This window comes from Charadrius vociferus, unplaced genomic scaffold (genome assembly GCF_000708025.1).
Source record: "Charadrius vociferus isolate BGI_N301 unplaced genomic scaffold, ASM70802v2 scaffold411, whole genome shotgun sequence".
NCBI lineage: Eukaryota > Metazoa > Chordata > Aves > Charadriiformes > Charadriidae > Charadrius > Charadrius vociferus.
In genome coordinates, this window is record NW_009646935.1 from 1,434,294 (window position 1) to 1,458,801 (window position 24,508).

General features: G+C 37.2%; 1 protein-coding gene across 1 annotated transcript in view; it reads right to left on the reverse strand.

Moving 5' to 3' along the window:
- NRXN1 (neurexin 1) overlaps positions 1-24,508 on the reverse strand; it is a 472,728-nt gene that overhangs the window by 343,076 nt on the left and 105,144 nt on the right. The window contains exons 9-10 of the mRNA XM_009894822.1: positions 19,652-19,825; positions 13,900-14,019 (exon numbers count right to left, since the gene is read on the reverse strand). Of these exons, the coding sequence (XP_009893124.1) occupies positions 13,900-14,019; positions 19,652-19,825 (294 nt within the window). The remainder of the gene's footprint in view (positions 1-13,899; positions 14,020-19,651; positions 19,826-24,508) is intronic.

The following is a 24,508-nucleotide window of genomic DNA, read 5'->3' on the forward strand; positions in this document are numbered from 1 at the left end:
TAACAATTTTATGTTACTTTCTGCAAAAGTTAAGAATGTTTATTTTTTTTATAACTTCAGTAATTTTATTACTACAGTGAGATTTACGTGAGATTTTATACTAAAACCCACCAGCAATATGCAACGACTATTGAAAATCCACTGGAGTGGATTACCATGGTTCCCCTTTGTGCATTGGCAGCACACAACCAAGATCATAATTACGGGATTTCCACCACCTGCCAACTTGAAGAACTAAACCACATGCTCCCACATAATAATAAAGAATTCTAAGATTAAAAAGCAAATGAAGGTTAAATCCTAAAGGTCTTCAGGGACCTCCGGGCTGTGTATTTCTTCTGTACTCCTTTTATCATTTTTTACTTGCCCACAAAGATGAAGGCTCTTCCCAGTTAAACAAATCCATCTAATGAAATGCCTGCATTTTCACACAACTGCTAGAAAACAGAACGTCTGCAATGTGCAAACTCATATTAAACCTCATCTTTGGATTTATAGCTTTTTCGTCTTGAAGCAGGGAAAAAAATAGACAAATCGTTCACACTGTCAAAAAACAGAAACTCAGCTGAGAATTTTAGAAGACACCTTAATGTGAAAAGCAGATTACTGGTGTGTATATATATATATATAAGACAAATTTTTTTTTCCCAAAATGCTGTTATTGGTCCATGATTAAATTTCCCATCCCTACTTCTTTTAAAAAATGCAATTATTTTTTAATAGAGTAATGAAAAAAGAATTTCTTCAGAATCACATACAGTGATACGAAGGAATAATTTAAATTATCTTCGAGTATATTAATCCAGAAATTTTTGTCTTCATATGAGACCATTTTTATAATTCTGTACCCATTCACATTTTTACTCACATAAACATACATATTAAATTTAATTTCAGAGCATTTACGTGGGGGAACTAGTATTTGCTGGTGTACAGTTGCTTCTCGATAGTCTGTATTTCAGTTTAAATAAAGTTAAAAGTGAAGGAGGTTGCATACAGATATACCATGGAGTTTCTTCCTCATACTTTCTATTATTCTTAAAAATTAGTAGCCCTTACCCACTTAGTACTTAAAAATCACTTAGAACTCTGCTTCAAACTACTCAGCATTGCCAGAATATATGACCCAAGACTGTACAACTGCCAACACTTACATGCAAGGTTATAATTCCCTACAGCCTTCTTTCTTATGCTTTTCAGTTTTAAGAGCTATTTAACATACAGCTCCACCAATATTTACACATCAATAACTTACTACACACAACCTGAGCAAGACTACTATCTGGTCCCAGCATCCCCTCACCATAGTAATTACTCCTGGCATATCGGTCTAAAGATGTAGTTCCACAAGATCTTAGTGTAGGATGCAGGGCTGGCCTAAGAAGTTTGAGAAGCTGAAATTTACTCCCAACTGGTCCCTCCACAGCCACCACAGTTGCGCGGGTGATGCCGAATTACACGACATGACTTAAAAATATCTGTGCCATCCCCACTTCCACTGATACCCCCCAGAAGGTACATAGGATCATCAGTTTAAAGAAAGTAAAAAAAAAAAACAAAAAAAAAGACTAGAATTCCTATCTTTGGAGAGTTTCCACGTAGGGTTACATTAGCAGCATGTTATGGGAATTTTATGTTGCTAATTAGGATGCTGCTCCTGCTCTAAACATAGAGAAGACCCTTCAGTAATGACTTTCAAAACTGACCTTTTCCAAAGCACTTAATTCAACAATTTTTTTTTACAACTTTGTAATGACTACACAACCTTAATTCTGACTTCCTAGAGGATAGGGCTAAGAAACAAGTTGGAGCAATTCCTCAGATGACTTATTTATCTTGTGGTCAACTGGATCAAAACAACCTCACAATCCAGAAATAGTAAAATTACGAGAAACACCTTTTTTCTAGATATCTGAGACTACAGTACACCTCATTTCTGTTATAGGCTTATAAACCAGTATCCACAAGCTTTTCCATGTTGTCTGGCAGACAGTATCATCCACAGGAAAAGGTTAATCGTCAGTAAAAATATCATCTCTCGGCCCTGTGCATTTGTTGGGGGTACAGAAGCTTTCTTTGAAGTTGGCTGTCATCCCAGTGAAGCTGCATTAAGTAGTTCAAATTAAACATGACTAGTAATACATGTTGGTAGTAAGCAGAGGCAAGAAAGATAAAAGCTTTGCAATAGAATTTCAAGGGGAAAAAGGATTATGTTTGCTCAGTAAAATCTTCCCAAAATTTTGATTTTCAAAAATTTTCAGGCCTCAGTTGTATAGAAATTAAATCTACACAGTTCTGAAAGTATTTGAACTTGATCTGACATGCCACTACAGGTCCAGCAAATTTGGAAACATTTTTCATTTATTCCTGGTAGTGCTTTCAATTACAGAGATACTATCATTTTGAATATTTTCCTGCTGTAAAGACTTCCCCCATCAGGGATTACACAAGGAAGCCAATTAAAATGTGTCCGCATCCTCTTTTTCTTTTTCGTCCGCTAAAAGAGAAGACTGAATAAACCAGGAAAGATTGGAGCTCAACGCTAAAGCAGAACTTGGCCAAAGAGAGCAAGCAGGTGGGAGAAGATCACCAAATAGATAAGCCAAATAGCCCCTTGAACATCCTCCTCTTTGACTTTGGGATTCTGGCAAAAATGAGAGCGTTTTTCATATTTGTCCAAGGTTTTCAGCTATCCAGCACCCTGTCTGAAGTACTGAATCCCTAGGAATCTCAAACTTGTCCCCTGCCCATATGCATTTCAGGTCTGTGTGTGTACCAAGCCTGATACTTCTGAGCAACCTTGAACCCTTTGTGAAAGATCTATGCAGTTGTATTGTACACACAGAGTAAATCTGACATTTTTTTTTGGAATGTGTTCAATTTACTGCTCATGCAAAACAGTATTATACTTGCGCAGGGCTTTTGACGTTTTCCAGAAATACTGGGTAACTGCTGCGTATACGCTGTACAGCATACAACTGCTTAGAGGAGAAACAGTGCAAGGAGCCTTTAATGACAAGTGTGCTTCTACAATGCAGGTAATGGCGAAAGACCAAGGAGGCCCTTTGGCTCCTCCTGACGTGCTGAAGGCTTGTGGTGCTTCTGATTCTCTTCAGGAGAGTTCTGGCCCCAAGTCAAAACCAGAGATGAATTGGCTATAAAACTAGTTCAAATATGTGACGGCCACTACGATTACAGGTTATGAAGTTACAGGAAAAGTCTATTTTCGGTAAGCACCAAATAACACAGGTATTTAAAGCAAACGAATTAACATGAGCAATGATATGACCATCTGCCACTTACAGAATCAGTGGTTACAAATCAACTTTCTGATGCATTTTTGACTAGATAGGAAAGCCAACCTACAATTACTACTGGACGAGAAGAAAACTCATAATCAACCTGAGCCCAGGCTAACATGTTTTGGTGATCCAGAAGATGGGATAAAGGGGGGGTGTGGGTGGAAGGAGAGTAGAAGGAATTTCTAGCAATTTTAAAATCTCTGGGTTTAATTTCAAGAATTGGGTTTAATAGTTGAGGGACAGGGAAAATGCTATGATCGTATACGATGATTTTAAATTTCAACATATTTAAATTAGTCATTCAACTAGTGATTTGAGACTCAAATTGTAACTGAATTTCGGTTTTCTGGTAGCAAGTATCTGTCCTGGCCTTATTTCAGCATGCATCTGTACACCTCTGTTCCCCAGCACACAGCAACATTTGTATTATACAAATGATCAAAACCCTGATATTTAGAGGGACTGAGTGCCTTCAGCTCCTATTTTTAGGATCTCTGGATAGGAGGTGGTGATCCTCCACAGCTGATACTTCGAAGCAGCATTAAGTTCTCAAACTCAAAGTACTCTGACCTCTGTCAAATATTTAATATAATCCAAATATCAGACCACTGATCTGATTAGAAGTTTTCTTAAGATTTACACTGTTTAAAAGGAAGAGAATTTTAAAACAACAAACATGCTATAGGGAGGACTTCCTTATATGGTAAAGCACACTCAGAGCTCAAGATGATTTGCAAACGGTATCTGTAAATATTAATGCACTTTGACATTGAATACTGCATATCATACATTTAAAGTGGGTTTTTCTAAGTGAGGATGTTTACAGTGAAATGATGTGCTTCTTCATATGTCTGTTTTCAATTCAAAGTACAGCTTCATTACAAAGAGTGATAGCATAAAGCTTAGCAGCGTGAACATTCCTCCAGAATTAGCACCAAATTGACAGGCATCCTTAACACAGCCTTTAAATTGGGTTTGTGGGCACCAAACAGCTTCATGAGCATTAGCTGTTCTTCACCCTCTTTTCTACAGTTCCAATTTTTCAGTACCCAATCTGGGTACTGACTGCTTTTAATACGGAGTGGTTTTCCCCAAGCTGGGACTTCATTTTGCAGTTGCCTTCATTAAGCTACTAGACACTAAAACCTTGTAAAATTCCTTCAAGCCCTAGGAGTACTGCTTCCAGCAGTATTTTTTCACACTGTTATTACTGACTCTGTTCCCTTCTTTCATAATTTCCTAAAATACCTAAGCAGAAAATGGCTATAAAAACTTCCAAACACAACATCGGTATACAAGATTCATAAGCCTAAGTCAAAATGACATATTAAAGGATCTTGAACACACCACATGACATCAAGAGAATAAGTATGCTTATGGATGTAGGTGCTAAGAAAAATATGGAAATTTCATTCAGATTAACTGCCAGTTAGGTGGACCTGGCAGGCCAAAAGCAGTCAAAACCAGGTACAATATCGATCCTGTGGCAGGGAAACAAAAACATGAAAGCTGCAAAAATATCTGTATAATGTACCCTTCTCTGTGTCTTGCCATTACTGCAGCGTATGCTTCCATTCTCGGCTTCTGAGGAATTACATAGGTCTTAAATCTGGACTCCAGAACACCTTGATTTACCTATATAAGGTTCAGGTCATTTTGTTTACTCTGCTTTTAATACCAAAGTTTTCTTTGCCTCAATTTTCTGCAGGACCTGGCAAACACCAACACACAGAAGGCTCAGAAGATGGTCTCAAGCTACCAACAAAAATCTTGTTTTTGCAATGAGTATAGGAGTTCCTCATATGCATGTAGTTACTTTGAATCTAACCTACCTACCTAACTGTCAAGCCAGAATACATGCTGAGGAAGATCAGGTTGCCTTAGTAACCTGAGTCCAGTTGTACTGACTTCAGAAAGACTGAGTAATTTTATCTTTCTGAAGCACCACTGTGCATCATTGTGCCATTGTACTTAAATATCTTGCACGTAAAATAGATATATATTTCCAAACTCCCCATATACACTTTGAGCTATTCTCCTGCTATGGGTTATAGAAGACACTGCTTGGGAAAGTTTTTTCTTCTTCCTTCTTACCATTTGTGACCCTTACAGCTGTCATCTATTAAAAAACCTAGCACTTACTCATTGCTCTTTTTTTGGTTTTGTTGGAGAGGAACGACTGACACCATTACAGAACTAAAACTTCTGCTCCAGCTGTGCCACGTATAGTGATCAATCTTGTTCAGAAAACTACTAGTTACCTAAAATTGATTTTAATATATGATATTGTTGGAACGTTCAGAGAAATCTGTGAGAAAGAACAGTGACAGCACTCATCCAGTATGCTTATTACTGTGAATAGCTTTTGGCTACACGAATTTCAGACCTGAATTGTACATAGTATGCTATTAAATTGCAATAATTGAAAGTTCTAGAGAAAGGAATCTAACGATACCCAACAGAACAATTTTAGTTCCATGAGAATATATTTAATTAACCCTTAATCATTTTCACCTTTATGACACTGGAAACACTTCTAGGATTTGATTTACAAAATTATTATGCCATTAATAAGAGAAAGATATTATTGACATACCAAAATCCAATTTAATTACTCCCTTGATTCCTCCAGAGGCAGAGAGAAGCTTGCAACTTTCTGACGCTATGTTCCATTTTTAATATTGTGAAATAGAAAATAATTCCAAGTAGGCTAGAAATGTTGCATAATTGCTTCTATCTGAGCTACAAGCACAGCTGTAACAATGTATTTTGGCTACCTTGAAAGTTCCTTTTTGGCTTTTTCTGTATCAAGTATCCCACTTAAAACTTTACTTATTGCTGCTTTTTATAAATATTCTCACATGTAAGAGCTTCTACAATCACTGCCAAACAACTTCCTTTTTTTTTTTTTCATTTTTTAAGGGATAGTTTGTAATGTATTTAAGAAAATGGAAATTACTTAACTATTTTAGGCATTGATAGCTCATCTGACTACTTCAGAATTTGTTTGTAAACAAGAAAAAAATTCTAAAACTTGTTTTCAGACTGTCAACAAAAGCATGCCTGTTAACTTACATAATTAATAGACTGATATATCTTAATGAAAGGCCAAAATTTACATACTACAAAATCCACATGAAACAGAGGAGGGAAAAAAAAAACCTAATAGAGCTGGGCCACTAAAACCTTGAAAAAAATGTTGTCATCTGTGCACAGGAGCCTGACAGCTCAAGGTACAGTCTATCCTGATTAGGGTTCCAATACAAACAAAAGTAATCTTGGTCAACAGTCATGGCTCACAGGCAACACTTCTTGCTTTCCTTGCTCTTTTCACAGTTTTTCTAATTCTCCTAAACACCTCAAGATTTCTGCCTTTTCAAGACTTCGTGTGTGAAGTCCTACTTCCTTTGAAGTTTATACAAATTAGGCCACTGATATTTGTCACCAGAAATTCCAGATATTCATTGCAGAGAGATATTGGACAAGATAAGCTGAACAAATTGAAATTTCTTCAATTCGTTCATTCCAGCAGCTTGCCCTGCATTGTAATTTTGTGTGCAGCTATCTTTATTTCTCCTGTGTACTGTGAGACTCTGTGGCAAAATAATCATATGAAGTATTTAGGCTTCTATGTTATCAGGGACAGATTTTTTAATTCTCAGCTACTGGAGATGGAAATCAAACATATTTTAAAGTACCCTGAGGAATTTTCTATCCCTTTCTTAATAGCAGGTTATATGTTTATTGGTAGAGAGCAACTGCAAAGTCTTTGCCAGGAATACGTAACATTATTTTGGAAAGTACTACTGAGTGGCTCTTACAGTTAGTTTAGTTCTCGGTCACTGGTTTAATTAAGCTTCTTTGTTTTGTATATATCCTTCTCACAACAGTAGCATTAAGACTGATCTTACACTCTAGGTGTCAAAAGGTCCAAAAGATGCAGTATCCATAACAGTTAAATCTATTAATAAATGTTAAAGAATAATGCAGTAAACGGATTTAAATCCATCATTTGTGTAATAACAGACTGATAATGTAACCAGAGATTATGTGAATATCACCCTCTGATTTGCATTCCAGAAGAAGGAAGATACTGTGATAGGAGAATGACTATTATCAACACCATAGGACAGTTCAGAAGACTGTAAAAAGTCAGCGGTGAGGATAAGGAAAATATTAAATACTCCTATTTTTTATATACTATAAGTATTGTGTGTGATTTTTAATTTTATTTTTTAAATATATACACATTTACATGACACTAAACATACAGCACTGCAAACCTAAGGAAAGCCAGGTCTCCACTTCTGTGTACAATATTAAATTACCTCTCTTTGTATATGGTTTATTACATAATTGCTAATTACTTGTTCACAAAGTGTAAGACTTGTCTCATTCAGTGTGAGAATACACCTGTTTTGATCAGAGTTCTGCAGTGAAGAAGGCTGGTGTTTATAAAACTGCTCACTTATTGTAGAAGTTGAATGCTGACTCAGTATTTAGGGGTTTTGTGGTTCAAAGTATAACCTCAGTATTACTTAATGCGCTCTCCAAACACTACACTGACAAGAGAATCATTCAGTTCCTCCTGGAATTTTCATAACATCAAATACTCGAATATGCAGATCTCTCAAACTTTACCTAATGTATTTTTACAGTGCCTAGTTTCTACTATCCTCAGTAACAGCCAAAAGTATCCACTGCTCAGTGTGTTCAATCTGCAATAATTAGGAATTGATTTTCTGGAAACATACATGTTCCAGTCCCAATTTTGAGTGCTCAGCATGGTTGCAAATCAGAACACAGATTGTCAGCAATCCTTGACCACCTGTGTTGGCAAGTAAATGCACTCCAGACATCTAGATTGCTTATGCCCTGCTCTGTTGCCCCTCCAGCAGATACTGGGGTTATTCACGTCCCCCATGAAGACTAGGTCTGTGAACGTGAGGCTTCTTCAACTTGTCTGAAGAAGGCCTCATCTATTTCATCCTTATCAGGCAGTTTGTAGCACATACCCATCACATCATACTAGACTTTGGTCTGCGCTCTGACCCTAACCCATAAGCTCTCAGATGGCCCATCACTTGTTCCCGGGCAGAGCTCCACAACTTCCTGGCACACTCAGCCCACCATTTTCCTCACTTTCTTGTGAGTTATCTCCATTCCCCACCATTCCCAGGTCCTGGCTCTCTCCCCACCAGGTTGGCCAGCTTGTGGCAAAGATGCTGCCACATTTGGCAGGTGGATTCCATCTTTTCCTAGCAGGCCTTCCTTGAACTCCTTGTCCGATCTCCAATTAAATTGTCCTGATACACAACAGTTGTTATATTAACATCCAAACACATTTAAAATAAAATCTAACCATCACTACAGATACAGTCTTACCTGAAAGGCAGTATCTCCGTAATAAAATCAAATATGTTTTACTTGAACCCATTTTGTAATACTGATACAGTTCTCCATTTAAATGAGGGCTTTCGATTTTTCTTGATAAAGAGTCAAAATAAAACAGGAGAACTTTCAAAAAAAGTTTTGTTACTCACAGCGGTTGAGAACATCAAATTCCTAGTCAGAAGAGACTGCATGGTGAAGTTCTAACCCTTCAGAAATGGATTTTAATGGAAGCGTTGACACAGTGTTAGCTATACCATCACAAGTACAACACCAATACATTATTCCCTTATAGTAACAGACAGTGCTGTAGCTGCCCTGTAATTTGGCACAGAACATTTCTATACTAATGTAATGTGACAATGTTATTACATCTGCTATTTTCCATGCCGTAATAGCAGTATTTGTTTCCACAAACATGCCATTACATTCACTAATATGGCTATACTTAAAGACTGCCTCAGTAAAAACAGATGTAAACTTATAGAAGGCAGATAATCTCTTACAGATTTCTTTTGCTCTGTTTTGCCAGAGTAATTTTCAAACCTACTCTTATAAAAAAGCTGAATTCCCTGATAGGATAGCTTTCACTACATAACCTGCTGTTAGAAATAGTTATGATGTTCATGATGTATTTTCTCAGAGGAGTTGCATGCAGCCATCCATTTGTAAGAACGGCCATTAACTGCCCTTTTAGTAGTCTTCCATATAATCCCATTTTGTAGGAACAACTGCTACTGGTCTGCTTTGCACTTGCCAATGTAACACTTCTGTCTATCACATCTAAAGAGCACTGTTGCCCTGAATCTCCAAGTGTCATATCACATCAAAAGAGAAAATGATAATCTGCACAGCATCTTGGGGTCAAAGCTTCCCCTGCCTTGTTTATCTACCAGTAAATAAGAAACTGCAGCACACAATGTTCCCACCCGTGCCACCACGGAGGCTTACGGTCTACAGGCATTCCATACTCACTGTAGCGCAGTACTGAGATTTGCAACCAAGGAAAACTTTTGTGGATTAAACTGCGCACGTTCCTGACTACAGTTGTAAAACTGTAGCCTTACCTTGGCTGGCCCAGGTCATTTTCCATAGGAATAACACTCCCTAAATTTCTGCTTCTCTCTAGCTGTCACACAGAGGACACTCTTGGACTGGGAAAGAAACAACCTGCTTCACGTGGTGCTTATTTTGAGAGAACTTTTTAAAAAATCTTCACTTTATGCTGTGCATTTTTTCACGTGTGGAATAATACACCAAACAGCACAGGAGTAATAATTTGCCATTACAGGAAAGAGTAAAGAAACTTCTTGCATACTGTTTTAGTAGAATGCGTTATAACACTTTTCAAGAAACTATTTCTTTCATTATTTCCTCCAAAGTCTCTGATGCACATGAAACATTTAGATTGTAAAGCCTCGGAATGATGCACGTCAAATCTTTGTGCACTGAGGTTACTACGGGAAACATGCAGAAAGTATCAACTCAGATGCAGCAAGGTAATTTGTGCACATTTATGCAAATTGCAGATGATAGAAAACTGGGAGGAGTGGTTGATAAACCAGATGTGTGTGCTGCCATTCAGAGGGATGCTGACAAACTGGAGAGGTTGGCTGACAAGAACCTTGTAAAACAAAGGAAAATGCCAAATCCTGCACCTGGGGAGGAATAAGCCCATGCACCGGGAGAGTCTGGGGTCTGACCAGCTGGAAAGGAGCTTTGCAAAAAAGGATCCGGACATCCTGGTAGACACCAAGTTGAACATGAGTCCACAACGTGCTCTTGTGGCAAAGAAGGCCAACAGCCTCGTTGGCTGAATTAAGAAAAATGTCACAGAAGGGTTGAGAGATGTGGTCCTTCCCCTCTACTCAGCACTGCTGAGGTACATCTGGAGCACTGTCTCCTAGTGCTGGGATCCCCACTGCAAGAGCAACATAAGCATACTGGAATAAGTCCAGTAAAGGGCCACAAAGGCGGTTAAGGGCTAGAAGCACGTCTCATATGAAGAGAGGCTGAGAGAGCAGGGACTGCTCAGTCTGGAGAAGAGAAGGCTCAGTGGAGATCCTATTAATGTTTTAAAAATACCTGATGGGTGGGAGTAAAGATGACAGACAGATTCTTCTCCATGGTGCCCAGTGACAGGACAACAGGTACAAACTAAATACAGGAAATCTCATTTAAAGATAAGAAAAATGTTTGTACTGTCAGGGTGACTGAGCAAAGGCACAGATTGGCCAGAGAGGTTATGGAGTCTCTGTCCTTGGAGATATTCAAAACCCACTGGACACAGCCCTGGACAACCTGTACTAACTGACTGAACAATCTCCACAGGTCCCCTTTTCACCTCAGCCATTTTGTCACTCTGAAATTTCTACTCAGATATGTTCCCTAGGAACGGGTAGAACAAAACAGCAGGGAGATGTTATGGGTTAATCCTGGCTGAGGGCCAAACTCCCACCCAGCTGCTCACCCACTCTCCCTACTCTGACCTTGGTGTTCCCTCTGCTGTTTTTCACTCTTTTTGTTCCCTCCTCCTTCATCTGCCTGGCATTTTGGTGAAAATTGCATACCTTCTAAGTGTGTTCTCATAGAGGTGCCACCAGCTTGGCTGAGGGACTCAGCTGTGCCCTGCAGTGGGTCTGTTGGAGCTGACTATGTCTGGCACGGGGTAGTCCCAGCCTCTCCTCACTGAATCCACCCTGAAGCCCTCTGCTGCCAAGACACAGACATCCAATGCAGGAGGGACGCAAGTCTCCGTAAACCTTTTAACTGTTTGTCTTATGACCACTGACACTTTTTTTAAGTGGTCATTTTTTGGGGTTGTTAATTAAAAAAAAAAATAAATATCTCTACCTATGAGAGTTTGATGTCCTAAATACTCCATTTTACATAAAATAGAATATTCAAATGTAACGTAAGCCAAGGGCCAGTCTGTGTAGCGATACTGGGTTAGACTTCAGCTTCTGTCAACCAGCATTGCTCCATGCAGTCTGCAGCGGAAACACGCACGCTGTGCTCAGAAACATGCCTAAATCCTTCTGAAGGGGATGTGTTTTTCAGCAACAAGCAGGTGGTATTCCAGACCTGCTGCTGAGATAATCTTTCTTCACATGAAAGGAATTTGTCTTACTTCAGTGCTGCAGAAGTGTAGCCTGTGGTGTGCAGCCTATACAAGTTACTAAAGACTGTAGTAACATCTCATCATTCCTCTTCCCAATATGCTTTTCCCAAACGCAGCAGAGAGCAGCCTAGGAGCATCCAGATGACATTGAGATTACAACATCATTTCTCCTCCTTTCCCTCACATATACCATTACAAAAAATATCTCTCATTAGATTTGCTTTGCAGATTTTTGGTATCTGAACTAATCTAAGGAACCAAGATAAAGCAGAAACAAAACATATTATATTTACCAGACTCCGCATGCTATAACAAAACCTGTGTATCTAGGATAAATTTATACTTCATGTTTGTGATAGAAGAACATTAAAAAAAAACAAAAAAAAGATGTACCTAGGAAAAAAAGTATTTCTTTTGCAACCATGTACTAAAGGTACTCCTTTACCATCATTAGAAATAGTATATTGAGAATTATGTGATTGTGTGCAATGTAGTCCATATCGTTGCCATACAAATGAGCTTTACAGATTGGTAAATATCTTTCTTATTTAAGTTCATCAGTTTGCCAAATTTATGCAGTAGCTGTCACTTGAAGAAATAATTCAGAGAATATTCCAGGTCCAGACATCAGTTACTACTAAGACAAATTTATAAACAGAGTTTTTCCCTTGGCTAGATGTGCAATATATAACTTCTTATTCATAGCTTTTAGTTACTTTTGGAAGAACTCAAAGATCACAGAAGAACAGAAATAACAACTTAAAAGTAAAATAGAGACAAATCATTTTCTCCTGTAGCAAACAGGGGACTGAAATCTTTACAAATATATGTTTAGCAGCATGACTAATCACTCACAATGCTGGGAAGGGCAAACTCATGTACATAAAGTAAACCCAAACCTTTGCTCAAATTATCAAAAGTTTTTTGATACCGCATTTAATTTCTACCATGACAGCAACTGCAGAGAAACGCACTGAGATCAGTCCTTTCCATAGTTGAAACACGGTCAAGAGCAGAAAAGTGGAACTTTTGTGAGAATAATTAATGTATCTTTTACGCATAATTCATTTTCTAGCTTTGTGCTATATACAATTCGAGCCAAAAGCTTTTCAGACTATAATTATTCAGTTATTTTAGGGTTTGTCCAAGAAGATACACCTTGCAGTAGAGTGGAAAACCAGAACAAGACATAAAAATCCAAAATGCTTGACTCGACAGTTATACCAACACTTTCTACCATCAGTCATTCATTTAGATAAATGTATAGAAATAGAAATAAAAATACTTAGCCTTAAGAAATTCCCTCTTCATGTGGATATGAAAGTGTGCAACATTTGGATATTTCAAATGTGATGAGTTAAAAAGAAAACTCAATAGCTTGCTTTAATCAGTTACCATGGATCATTATGGCTCTTGCATTACCATTCCACTTTCACTTTTGCATAATTCTATTTAGATCAATAAAGCTAGATTGGAATAAAACTAGTTTATAACATTGGTGAGTCAGGCCCCTTTTTTTTTGACACATTTAAGCTTTTCCTGAAAGACCAGATGGTTGGTATGCGTTATGTAGTTTTATTCAGATGAAATTTAAAGAACTAAAATACTCGGCATGCTTTTATTATTGGCATGCTTAGTGTGTCACCTAAAGAAATCTACAAAGGGAGATAATGAGCCTTGTCAACTGTTTCACAGTAATTATAGCCCTCATGATATAATGCTACAAAATTACAATATAGCTTAAGATAATAAAATGTAGAAGTTTTTTTTTTCAATCAGGAAAAAAAAACCCTAACGTAACATTTATGCAGGGAAAGGGATTATTTCAAACAGGTAACCATCAGTATATTAGACATGCAATCAAGTGTAATAAAACCAAATTCTGTCAGTGTTTGATACTGCACATTGTCCAAAATTTATACTGTATATTTTAGCTATGTTCTTCCCACAAGCCTTGAATTTTCACCGGGTTTGCCAGCTCATTTAAATATCAAATATTAAAATAATATAAAGCTTCGGACACTTGTTTCAAATATTGCCTTAAAGCTCTCGAGCGCTCAGATCAGCATGTTTTAGTGTACTTACGGTCATTGCATAATGGTCCACTAAAGGAGGTCATACTACAGTCACAGCTGAATCCATCCCACTGCTGTAAGCACACTCCCTGGTTCGCGCATGAATCCTCTTGGCATGTTGTGCTGGGGCCTGATGAGAACATACAAAAAAGGACTTGCACTTTGTCTTCCAAAGAAAGGTATTTCTCACTGGATCACATTAACTAGTTGCCAACATCTCAAATCAAACGAGCAAAGAGTTACCAAGAAAAACGCACATAAACTTGCTGATTTTGTAGCAGTGTGTAATATTAATAATAATAAGGGTGTTCTTGCTTTAGTTTTAAGATTGATATGTCAAACACATAAGAATGCACAAACTGAAGCAGAGTTATTCCAGGTACAGTGGGAACGTTAACTTTGTTGCAAGTTATTTGTTAATCTCATGTCAGACCATTAACTGGCTAAATGTTTTCTAAAAACTTCATTATTTTTTCCTGTAAATACATTTCAAACAGCAAAGCCAGATGCCACAGAAAGCGAAGCTCTGGGAGATGAAAGTAAAGATTGGAAAATAAAACTAAAACCAAACCAAAACAAAAATAAAATGAAGCTACACTATACAGTGCTTTTAATCCCACAAATTATTTTAAATGATTTAGGTCTGAAAATAAGAGGAGTTGGGGATTCTTTGCCAGGAATGTTGGCAAGTACTGATTCACATGCTTCAGGGATCCCATGCAGGTTCCTCTTTTAAGGGGAGATGCAGAAAACCAGACTACTAATGAAGTAGCATGCCAAAATGTGACATATGCATGTAAAACAAAGCTACTCTATTTCTAGAGAATCATATCTAGACTACTGAAATACAAAGAAATTTGAAAAGGAATGATCAAAGCACTAAAGCAATCACTATACAAACATATTCAAGACTGAAAGCCTTTATGCAAGCTATGCTGGAAAATGAAGGTTCATGTAGCCCATTGTTTTAGAGGTGTGAAAGACAAAATCTGGAACAGAATAACACATTTTAGTTCTGAAATGTACAGAGCATTTATTGCAGAAATCCCACTATGCATTGGGGGTTTCAGTCTTGTTTAATACACATAGGGCTATCTACCTTGCAAATCAGCTTTCATCAATGCAACTTTGTCAGCAAAATAAAAAAAGCAAAATATATTAAATGTTAGTAAGCAATATTGAAATGGCAGCAAACACAGAAAAAAAACATTCAGAGTAAAGTGCATGCTGCTGTTAAAGAGAGAAAGAAATGCCATATAATGCAAACAAATTAATGCTAATAGCCATAAATCTTCAGGCAAGCCAAAATAAGAAAGCAGTAATTTGCCAGTATTTTACTACAAATATAATGGTTAATTGAGCTGATGACATGTAATGAAGGAAAATTAAAAGGGTTTGGGTTTTTTTTTTTTTCTTCCTTGGATAGATAAGAATGCATTAGTAGAGTCAATGCATGGCTGAATCCTGACTAGCCATTTGTCATGTTCAGATACACTGAATTCAAGAATAATTAGCACCATCATCCTCTCTGGTCTTCCCTTTTTCTAGTCCTTTCCTCATGAGTGGTGAATGAAGACTGAAACACAGACTGTGAACTACGGATTACTACGAGCTCACACAGATTTCCCAGCGACTCTCAACACTACAAGGAAAAATTTGTTTCTGGGATTACAAAATTGTCCTAAATTGTTTTGGAGAAGACACATCAATATCCATTTGAAACTCCCACTGCTAGTCATTGATGACAGGGCAAAACTGGTCCAAAGATTATATAAATATCCTAAGTCATCCTGTAGAGAGAAATCCACTTAACCCTTCTTCCATATTACAGCTTCTTCAAAGATCTCAGCGTGGGATTTTCTTTTGATTTGCCAGTATTTCAGAAAATTCCATATCAATATGATTTAAGGCAGTTCAACGACCACATGCTTTAAATGAGGCACTGCTCAAGCACACCGCTGAACCAGGGCCCAAACAGTCACCAGTGTGATTAAAAATGAGGGCAATGTATGCTGCACCCCTGTTTCGGCAAAACTATTAACTGTTCTATTTTCTCCTGTTCAACTAATAATAATACCTACAACTGATTTACTGCAGTAGGCAGAGACAGGAGAGTGATTTCCTTTTCTTTGGAGTTTCGAGCCCAGAAGTTTAAGCATTTGGGCATTACATCACCCTTTCTTGAGCTGGGGATTATAATGACAGAATCCCGTAGCTGACAAGACAAGACACATTTTTTTTCTCACCAGATTCTGCTACTCAGAAACTTTACAAAGATGAAGTGAAAATATCTGTAGGTGTTTAAATGTTATATATTCATGCATTTATTTACACTTTAGTTATGCAATGTTAAATTTCCTCATCTTTGCAAAAGTAGAGCAGAAGTCACAAGGACTTAAAAGTACATAAACTGCAGGACCTGTTGGCACATTAAAAAGTGCATGTTAAAACACACAATTGGAAAAAATACAGCTAGGATCTGGTTAAAAAAACAGGGTATTTTGCTTTTTATGAAATTGATTCTTAGCACTTTTGGCTTATTTATAGTAGCCATTATTCAAAAATTGCCATCAAGGCTAGCTTACATGTAAGAATTTCTTTTAATAAAAGTAGGCTTTTTTTTTTTTTTAAGAACAGAGGACTGTTTAATGCCAGTAAATACTATAATACCTACTGTAAGAGGTTCATATTTTCCTATCTCTGTTACAGAACCAAGCTATTTAGTAAAAATATTGTAATACACTCTCTTAAGTACTCACCTTTTGATTCGCATTCTATTTAAAAATTCTAATTTATTCAGTCTTCACTGCAGACTTTTTAATTGGCTGGATTTGGTCTCTCATTTACATTTGTCTTATGTGAGGGCTTACATGCTACATATTACATAAAAAAACATTATTAAGTAGCATGTACAGTGTTTTACTATATAGCGCAAAAACGAATTCCATCTCTCACCACCAAGAATCTTCACGTTTATACTTTGAAAGTTTTCATAAAGTTCATTTAATATAAAAAATTACATTATATAGGCACATGTCTGCACACAGTGCACTTTCTTCCTAAATATATTAAAACTATTTTTTTATCATTTGGTAATTTCTGTAATTCTGCTTTAAATAAAGTGTGTAAAAAAAGTACAATGGATTTGACCAGAGAAAAACAAAGCTGACACTTACAACCTGGCTCTGGGGTCGCTGTTAACAATTCAAAGAGCTAATTAGCATATTTATGCTTCTAGCTGTTAGTTTCTACCTGTTCTAGCCATTGAAAATTTGTCAACAAGGTGGATTCAGCCAAGTGTAAATTATATTCAATGCTCAATGATAGAGAACAGAGATATCTATCTGCCTGTGGCTGAAACTTTGAAATGCACACAGTACAACTTGCCACACCAATCCCGCGTGTGGTTTTGCAAAAAATGTTCCGAAGAAAGAATTTTTAACATGCACTTATGACAGAAAAGTTATTGAGAAATATCAATATTTTAAGAACAAAATCCTAACAGATAAAATTAATTTCTAGTACACCATGGTATCACACTTTGACACAGAGAGAAGAGCTTTCACCCTAGGTTTGGGGTTTTTTTTATACCAGAAAGATGGGGAAATCAATCAATAAGAGTCTGAAGAACATCAAGACCAAGTGCCTCGCTTCTCAGGAAAGATTTTGTGGCAGGCTGATGTCTTAACAAAGGACACATACCCGCCAGTACAGCCAGCCATCTTTTGGATTGAGAGTGGTGGCGACTAATACTTATTGTTTTGAAATTACTGCTGCTGCTGTGTCCTGAGCTCTTTGGACACGACATCTCAGGGGACTTAGAGAGCTTACGCACCCCATGGGGGCATGAGATTAATGCAAAACTGCTCGGTGCTCTAAGGATGGAGACAGTCCTCTGCACACAGCAGCAGAGCTATGGGCAGCTTGAGGCATACTAGAGACTTCTAGGAGGCAGCTAAATTTGCAAGTGACTTAAAACATATTTTAGGTGTCCGAACATTTTTTTGTACATCTGATCCGTGGTCTGCAGACACGAGGCTGACAGATGGGTCAGACAGGGAGACTCGAAATAAAAAAGTGAGATGGAAGAGTTAACAAGGGGTGAAGCAGAATGGTTGGAAGGGAATATTTCATTCCATGGTGCTAAGGATTTTCTTCCCCGAGCAAAAGACTTTCGATGAGGCAGTTCTCTGGGAGCCAGGTAGCACATCTGGTTCGACCATTTTGCTTGTGTCAGATGATTTTGGTGTTGGAAAAAGCTGACTCTCCACCAAAAAGAACAATATTTGTATGGCTTTATTAAATTGTTGGTAGCTTTATTAAATTCACTGATAGCTGAGTTGTGCTACTGGTTTAAAAGGTGAACTCACACTCTAGGCCTGTGGCAATATTTCTTTGAAGTACATAAAATTCATTTAAAAAATTACATAATTTCAAAAGAAGCTACGAAATGCATAATGGAATTAAGCTGTACTTTGACTCTCTGAAGGGATGGTGCAGGCATGGAACTTGTTAACGTCATTCAGAAAGCAGAATCTAATTTTCTAAACTCAGTGACAAACTAATTTATACATATTTTTCCATTCCTGATAGAAATAAATACACGCTAAAGCTACAGAAAAATAAGTTGTGAATTTTACATATTTCTATGTGCTATCAATAGAATTTACACTGTTAACTAAAGGTATCAGGTAAAGAACAAAAAAGTTCCACCTGTACAAATGTACTGTAGACACAACAAAGGAGGAGACAGAATTTATCCACCAGAAAGCTTTATCTCGTGAAGCTTGAGGAAACCCCCCAGCTCTGCTTGGATTTTTTTTCAGTGTCTATTTGCAGACTTAACAAACTTGGTATCAAAAATATCAAGATTCCAACTTGAAATTCTAAAGTCTCATTTACACAGTTTTCTGTCCAGAAAAGAATGGCACTTGAGAGAGGGAAGAACACATAAAATTGAACATAGTCACAAAATTCAGAATTATGTGAATAAAATATATATGCAGCAACAGAGAACTGATTTATATTATTCCATGAATCATAGTAAAAATAACGTGGGATTAAATGACAGCTGGAAAAATAGCTAGAGATTGACACCCCTGAATTACAAATACACCTCTTCCATTTCTATTCTCACTTAAATTCCATGATATTTCAGATAAGTCAATAAAGACGAAAAATGTAAGATAAAACATATTTGGCTGTTACTGATTTCAGATAGGAAGGCTTATGACAATACAAATCTCAGGGGTGAGCAAAACCATAGAAGACTGAAGATTGATCTTAAACAGTTTCATAAATTAACCTTGAATTAATCAACTCAAAATGTCTGCTTTAAAAATGGAATTAATTAGCTAATGTCTCAGCATTAGCTAATGCCTAAATGTTATGAAGATACAAAGGACTTCATTGACGCTAATTGCTATTGTTTCTATCATTAATTAAAATACATCAGAAGTAAACAAAATACATGCAAAATATCTTGCCACTGGAGAAGGATGGAACCTACATTCAACATTTAAGAAGTTAACTCATAGTCTTAGATCAACCTCTGTGCTGTAGGGCAAGTGCACGCTTGCCTCCATAATACGAAAAAAAAGATGCAGTCTTTATATAAGAAAGGGAGAAACAAGATCAGTTAGAAGCAGGTAAAACGGAGTCTCTCCATGTACTGAGTGTACATATCAACAAAACACTGCAGGATTGGCACAATACTTTCACTGTGATATAAAAAAAAAAAAAAAAATCAGCATATTTATTACCTTCACATCCTCTTTCTATTTGCCCATTGCAGAAGAGAGCATCCGAGATTAGATCAGGGAGCCGTCCATTCAAGTCAACTGATGCAAGACAGCCTTGGAATCCCTCTTTTGCGTGCACCAGTTTTGGCAAGGACTTATACATTTCTTTGGCCACTCCTCCAATATACAAATCACCTGTTAAGGAGAAATAATTATTAGATACAGAAAAAGACCCTGTAGAATCTTTGACCTGCGTGATCTTCTGGCCTTTTTGTGCTGAATGACAGGTATCTCAGGAAAACATTCTTCAAAATAAATGTAGAAGAAACCACTGATAGCATATATGATATGAAAAGACATTGCGGGACTATATTTTTTTTCAAATGCTTATGTAAACTTCATACTTGTATGATTAATTATTTAGAAGTACCTGGACATGCTATTTATGTGCCAGATCATATGTACAGGAAACATGCATCTATTTCACAGATGAGGATTCAGTCACAGAATCTCCATCTAGAAATGCATCTGGCACTGACGCATGTTGTTAACATCCTCGGGGAGCCTGACTGCTGATCATCCTGATTATGGATCCAGCAGATTGAGATAAAAGTCAGTAAGTGGAGCACCAAGATCCACTGAAACTCCATATATTCACAATCATCCATTTAAAAGCATGCCAAGTAATAAAGAGTTTAGAGACACCTCTAATGAGAAACTTAGGGATAGCACTCTTAAACAGTGAAATGACTGATTCTCCCCCCCCTAGGTTCCTACCCTGTGCCCATCATGTAGGAACAGGGTGTTAGATGCCTTTAAAATGGCCATCTGCACGCTGAGCAAACAGAATTTTATTGCCAAAAATAACTCTGACAACAGACATATTATAAACAGCTCTCCTTGACGAACCTCAGGCAACTTACTCAGGACTGAAAGCTAGTGCTTTTCTTCCTTCAAGTAATTCATAGACTTACTTCGCAAGGACATAACTACAACTTTTATCTTAAACACTGAGGGAGGGGATGCTTTCTGGTTTAAAACAACTCAGGCTGTGCCTGCCTTTCATATGTTTGGTGTCTCTGGCTGGCAGAACAGTAATTTTTTAAATGAACATAACCTACCTCCCTAAAGAATTCCTTAAGTGTCAGACTATAGGTTTAACTAGGTGCTTTCCATACCTCTTGCTGAAGACATGCTGCAGAAACGAATCTGGGCTTTGCTCGGCCACAGAGGGGAAGCACACTCAGCACAGCCCTAGCTAAAAGGCTTCGAAGTCCTCCTCGTGGCAGGCAAGATGTGCTTGATTCCTTCAGTCGCAGACAGAAAGGAATAAAACTACGGTTTCTTACGTCTTGCGCAAGTTTACTGTCCTGCTCTGTTATCCTCAGAAAAGCAGCCATTCTTTGCAAGCTTGGTGGGAGAGCCCTGAGCGTGCCTACAGGGAACTCCCTTTACACACCCAAGAAGAGGACCACCTGAGCTGCTGACAAGCATTGAACCTCTTTGAAAGAAGGTGCTCATGGGAGCATCTGACTCTCAAGCATCACCCAGTGACAAAATTCTTACCCTACCTATGCATTAAATCCTCACTGATGACGTATCCTGCGCTAGCATAAATTTTCAATACATTATCTGAACATACATTCTAATCTACATTGTGCCTCCCAGTATGTTCCCCAGCCTGGATGGTTTTGGAGCTTGGGCTACAGGATGTACCAAAAAGTATTTCTGCATCACCTCAAATGCAAGATTATTCATTTCCTAAGTGTTTACCAAGCTTCGTAGGCAGATTGTACAGCGACAGAACTCAGAATGTACCAGCTATCATCACTACCCCATGTAGCTAATTTTAATCTCCCCCTTATCAGTATAAGATGCAGTTACACCTTTTCCTGCTTCTCCTGGCATATTTGCTTGTTCGCAGGCGAGTGCAATTTAGTGCTGTTTGCAATGGTTTACAGTTTGCCTGCAAGGAAATGGCCTGAAACAAACAAATGTCTATCAGACTGTGAATTTTTTTTGTTATTACATACCAGCCCTAAAACACAACTGTATTTGAATTAGTGAAATGGAGATAAAGAGCTCGGGAACGTGCATATTATTAAGCTTACAAGCCATCCAACCAGAAGTCTTAGCAACCATTATATCATCGTGTACTAAGAAACCTCAAGCTTTCTCCATTCCACTTAGATAATTTGAAAAATAAGATATCGCTTTCTTCTAGAGCTTTGAGGTATAGTATAAGTCTCAGAGGCATAATATTAGACATAACAGATTAAAATATGGTGATCCATATGTTCCCACAAATGGGATGTAATTCATTCACAGCAGAAAAACTTCTGTATTTTTCAACCAGCTGAACTGGAAACAAAGTAAAAACCTCTTGCCTCATGATAAAGGTTCTTCACCTTTTTTTCAGGTGGAACATCTAGAAAGTAAAACCCTTCCAGGTTTCCTGAAGTTCTGTTCTTTCAATCATTGTCAGCACAGAGTACAGAGATGTAATTCACCTCAACTGATTCCCACAGGCTTAAAAGAGGGAAACACCAGAGAACAATACTAAGAAAATCATGCCCGTGCTAAAAAGGTTAAACTTGGTCTCTTGGACATGACACATGCAACCTCTTCTTAAACCTCCCAACATGTATACTGTGCAAACAAGCATTTTTATTCTGTGATTGGTTAAACCTTTAAAACTGCAAACTTCCAAACTGACCCCCTGCTAATTCCTAATATCCATCCCTCTAGCGTATTGAGGTTGCTATATGTAGCATAATCATCAGTTATGATTAATGGCTAGTAGAAGTCCAGGTCAGTGTGCCAGCATACGAACCTGAATGCAGAATATTTGCTCCTGAAACTATGTACTGGAATATTTTCAAATACGTATCATATGCACAGAAGTACCATACATTAAATTGAGTCTAAATAAACTGCAACTCTACTGTTTACTTACAGTTCCTTAAGACTATTGATAATTAGAACTGATCATTATATAACATTGAAGATACAATTTCCACAAAGACATGTTTTGGGTAATATTTTAACTTTATTGATGTTCAAAATAACTTGAGTTCTGCTTTTGTACTAGCTAATACACTACAGTAACACCTATCATATGTATTGAGCAGCCATATTGACTGAATTCACCTTTTATAAAGTATGTACAAGTACTTTTTATGACTATGGGCTAAACCTTTCCCAGATTTAATATCAAGTGCAGCTTGAGTTTGTTGCTGATGGCATAAAAACACTCTAGAAACAAAATTTTATTAAGGGATAAACTCTGGAAGTAAAACTCAGATTTTTTTTTTTTTTTCAAAGCCATTTAATTTTTTTCAATCGGTTATATTTTCATGTCTGCCATCGCTAATATTTTGCATAGCTACTTTTATTTCAGTTAATCGCATGCTTCATTTTCACCTTCATCTCAATGTAGAAGTAGTTTCCTACAAATCTCAATCCATTAGAAATCCAGACAAGGCAGAATTGAAGAAAATGTTGTTAATTAAAATATTTGTATATTGAACGTGCATTAGCAGAGGTTTAGAAAAGAGAAAGCTTGGTCCTGCTCCCACTAAAAAAGATCAGAGGAATCAACATAGTACGCTACATATTCTCAGGTTTTTTTCCTCTTTTTCACTTCTTATGTAAGTACAGCTTTACTACTGGAAATGTTACGCTCTTTAAACAGGCTTAATCTCCTGTTGAGTATGTGTTTATTTACCTTTAGGAACTACATGTAAGTTATTTTATTAAGTAAGGTATCATAGTTCATCAGGTCAATCAAATGAGATCATGACACTGTCTAAACTAGCTGCAGCCTAAATGCAATACTGTCGCAACACTGCTGCTGCTGAACATGTGACTATTTCATGAGTTGCGCACAATAGAAAATGCAATTCTTCTATTTCTTTCTTTCAACAGATGAGCATTTTTTAAGTACACATAGAAAGGGATATCCTTGTTTTACAGTGCTAACCATAGTTTCTGGAATGAAAGTTCAGCTATTATCTTTTGTGCATGGATTTTATTCTGAAGTTTATTTTGATTTGTAAATGTATTCCTGAAAAAGTCTCATTTTTTTTTCTTTTTTCACAACCATCCTGACTTTCCTTAATCTATAAAGGAAAATAACCAATTTATATAAAATACGTCAACTGGCATAAACAAAGTAGCAGGTAGTTAAGAAATGGGTGAGGGAATAGAGTGCTCCAAGATTTCCTTCTGATCTCCGGAGAAGCTTCAAATAAAGCACTTTATTTGACAGCATATACTTTAATCTCACAACTCCCTTCTCACTTATGTTAGGAGTCAGTACGCAGGGTTATTCCCTTTAATTTAGGGAGGAAGGATTGTTTCCTCTTCACTTTTCTGAGGCCAAAAATAAGTATGCTACAGTGTTTCTCTCTGGCATGTTCATTGCAGGCCAGAGGAATCAGCTGGAAGGCGGCACTTTCAGAGCTATACCTATATATCATAGCAATAATAGTACTGGTCAGTTATATCATAAGCACTGACAAAGAGAAGAGTTTAGTGGGTTTAATTTATATCTTTTACAGGTAATGTAGATCTTCATTTATTCCAACAGGAGCTTTCCTTCTTATACCTATGTATCTTTTTTCTGACTTAAAGCTGATTTGTGCTTTGAAGAAGAAATGAATTTAACACAGAAACAAATTGCTAACTAATAAATGAACCCAAGCTCTCAATGTATTCATTACATATTCATCACGCTTATGCAAAAACGCACAGAACACCACACAACAGTGAGTCACACACAACTGTTGGTGAAACAAATACTGCCAAATCCTCCTATAATAACTCATCCCTTTTTTTATCCCAAGTCTCTACATTTCTTCAAAGTAAGAACTTTGC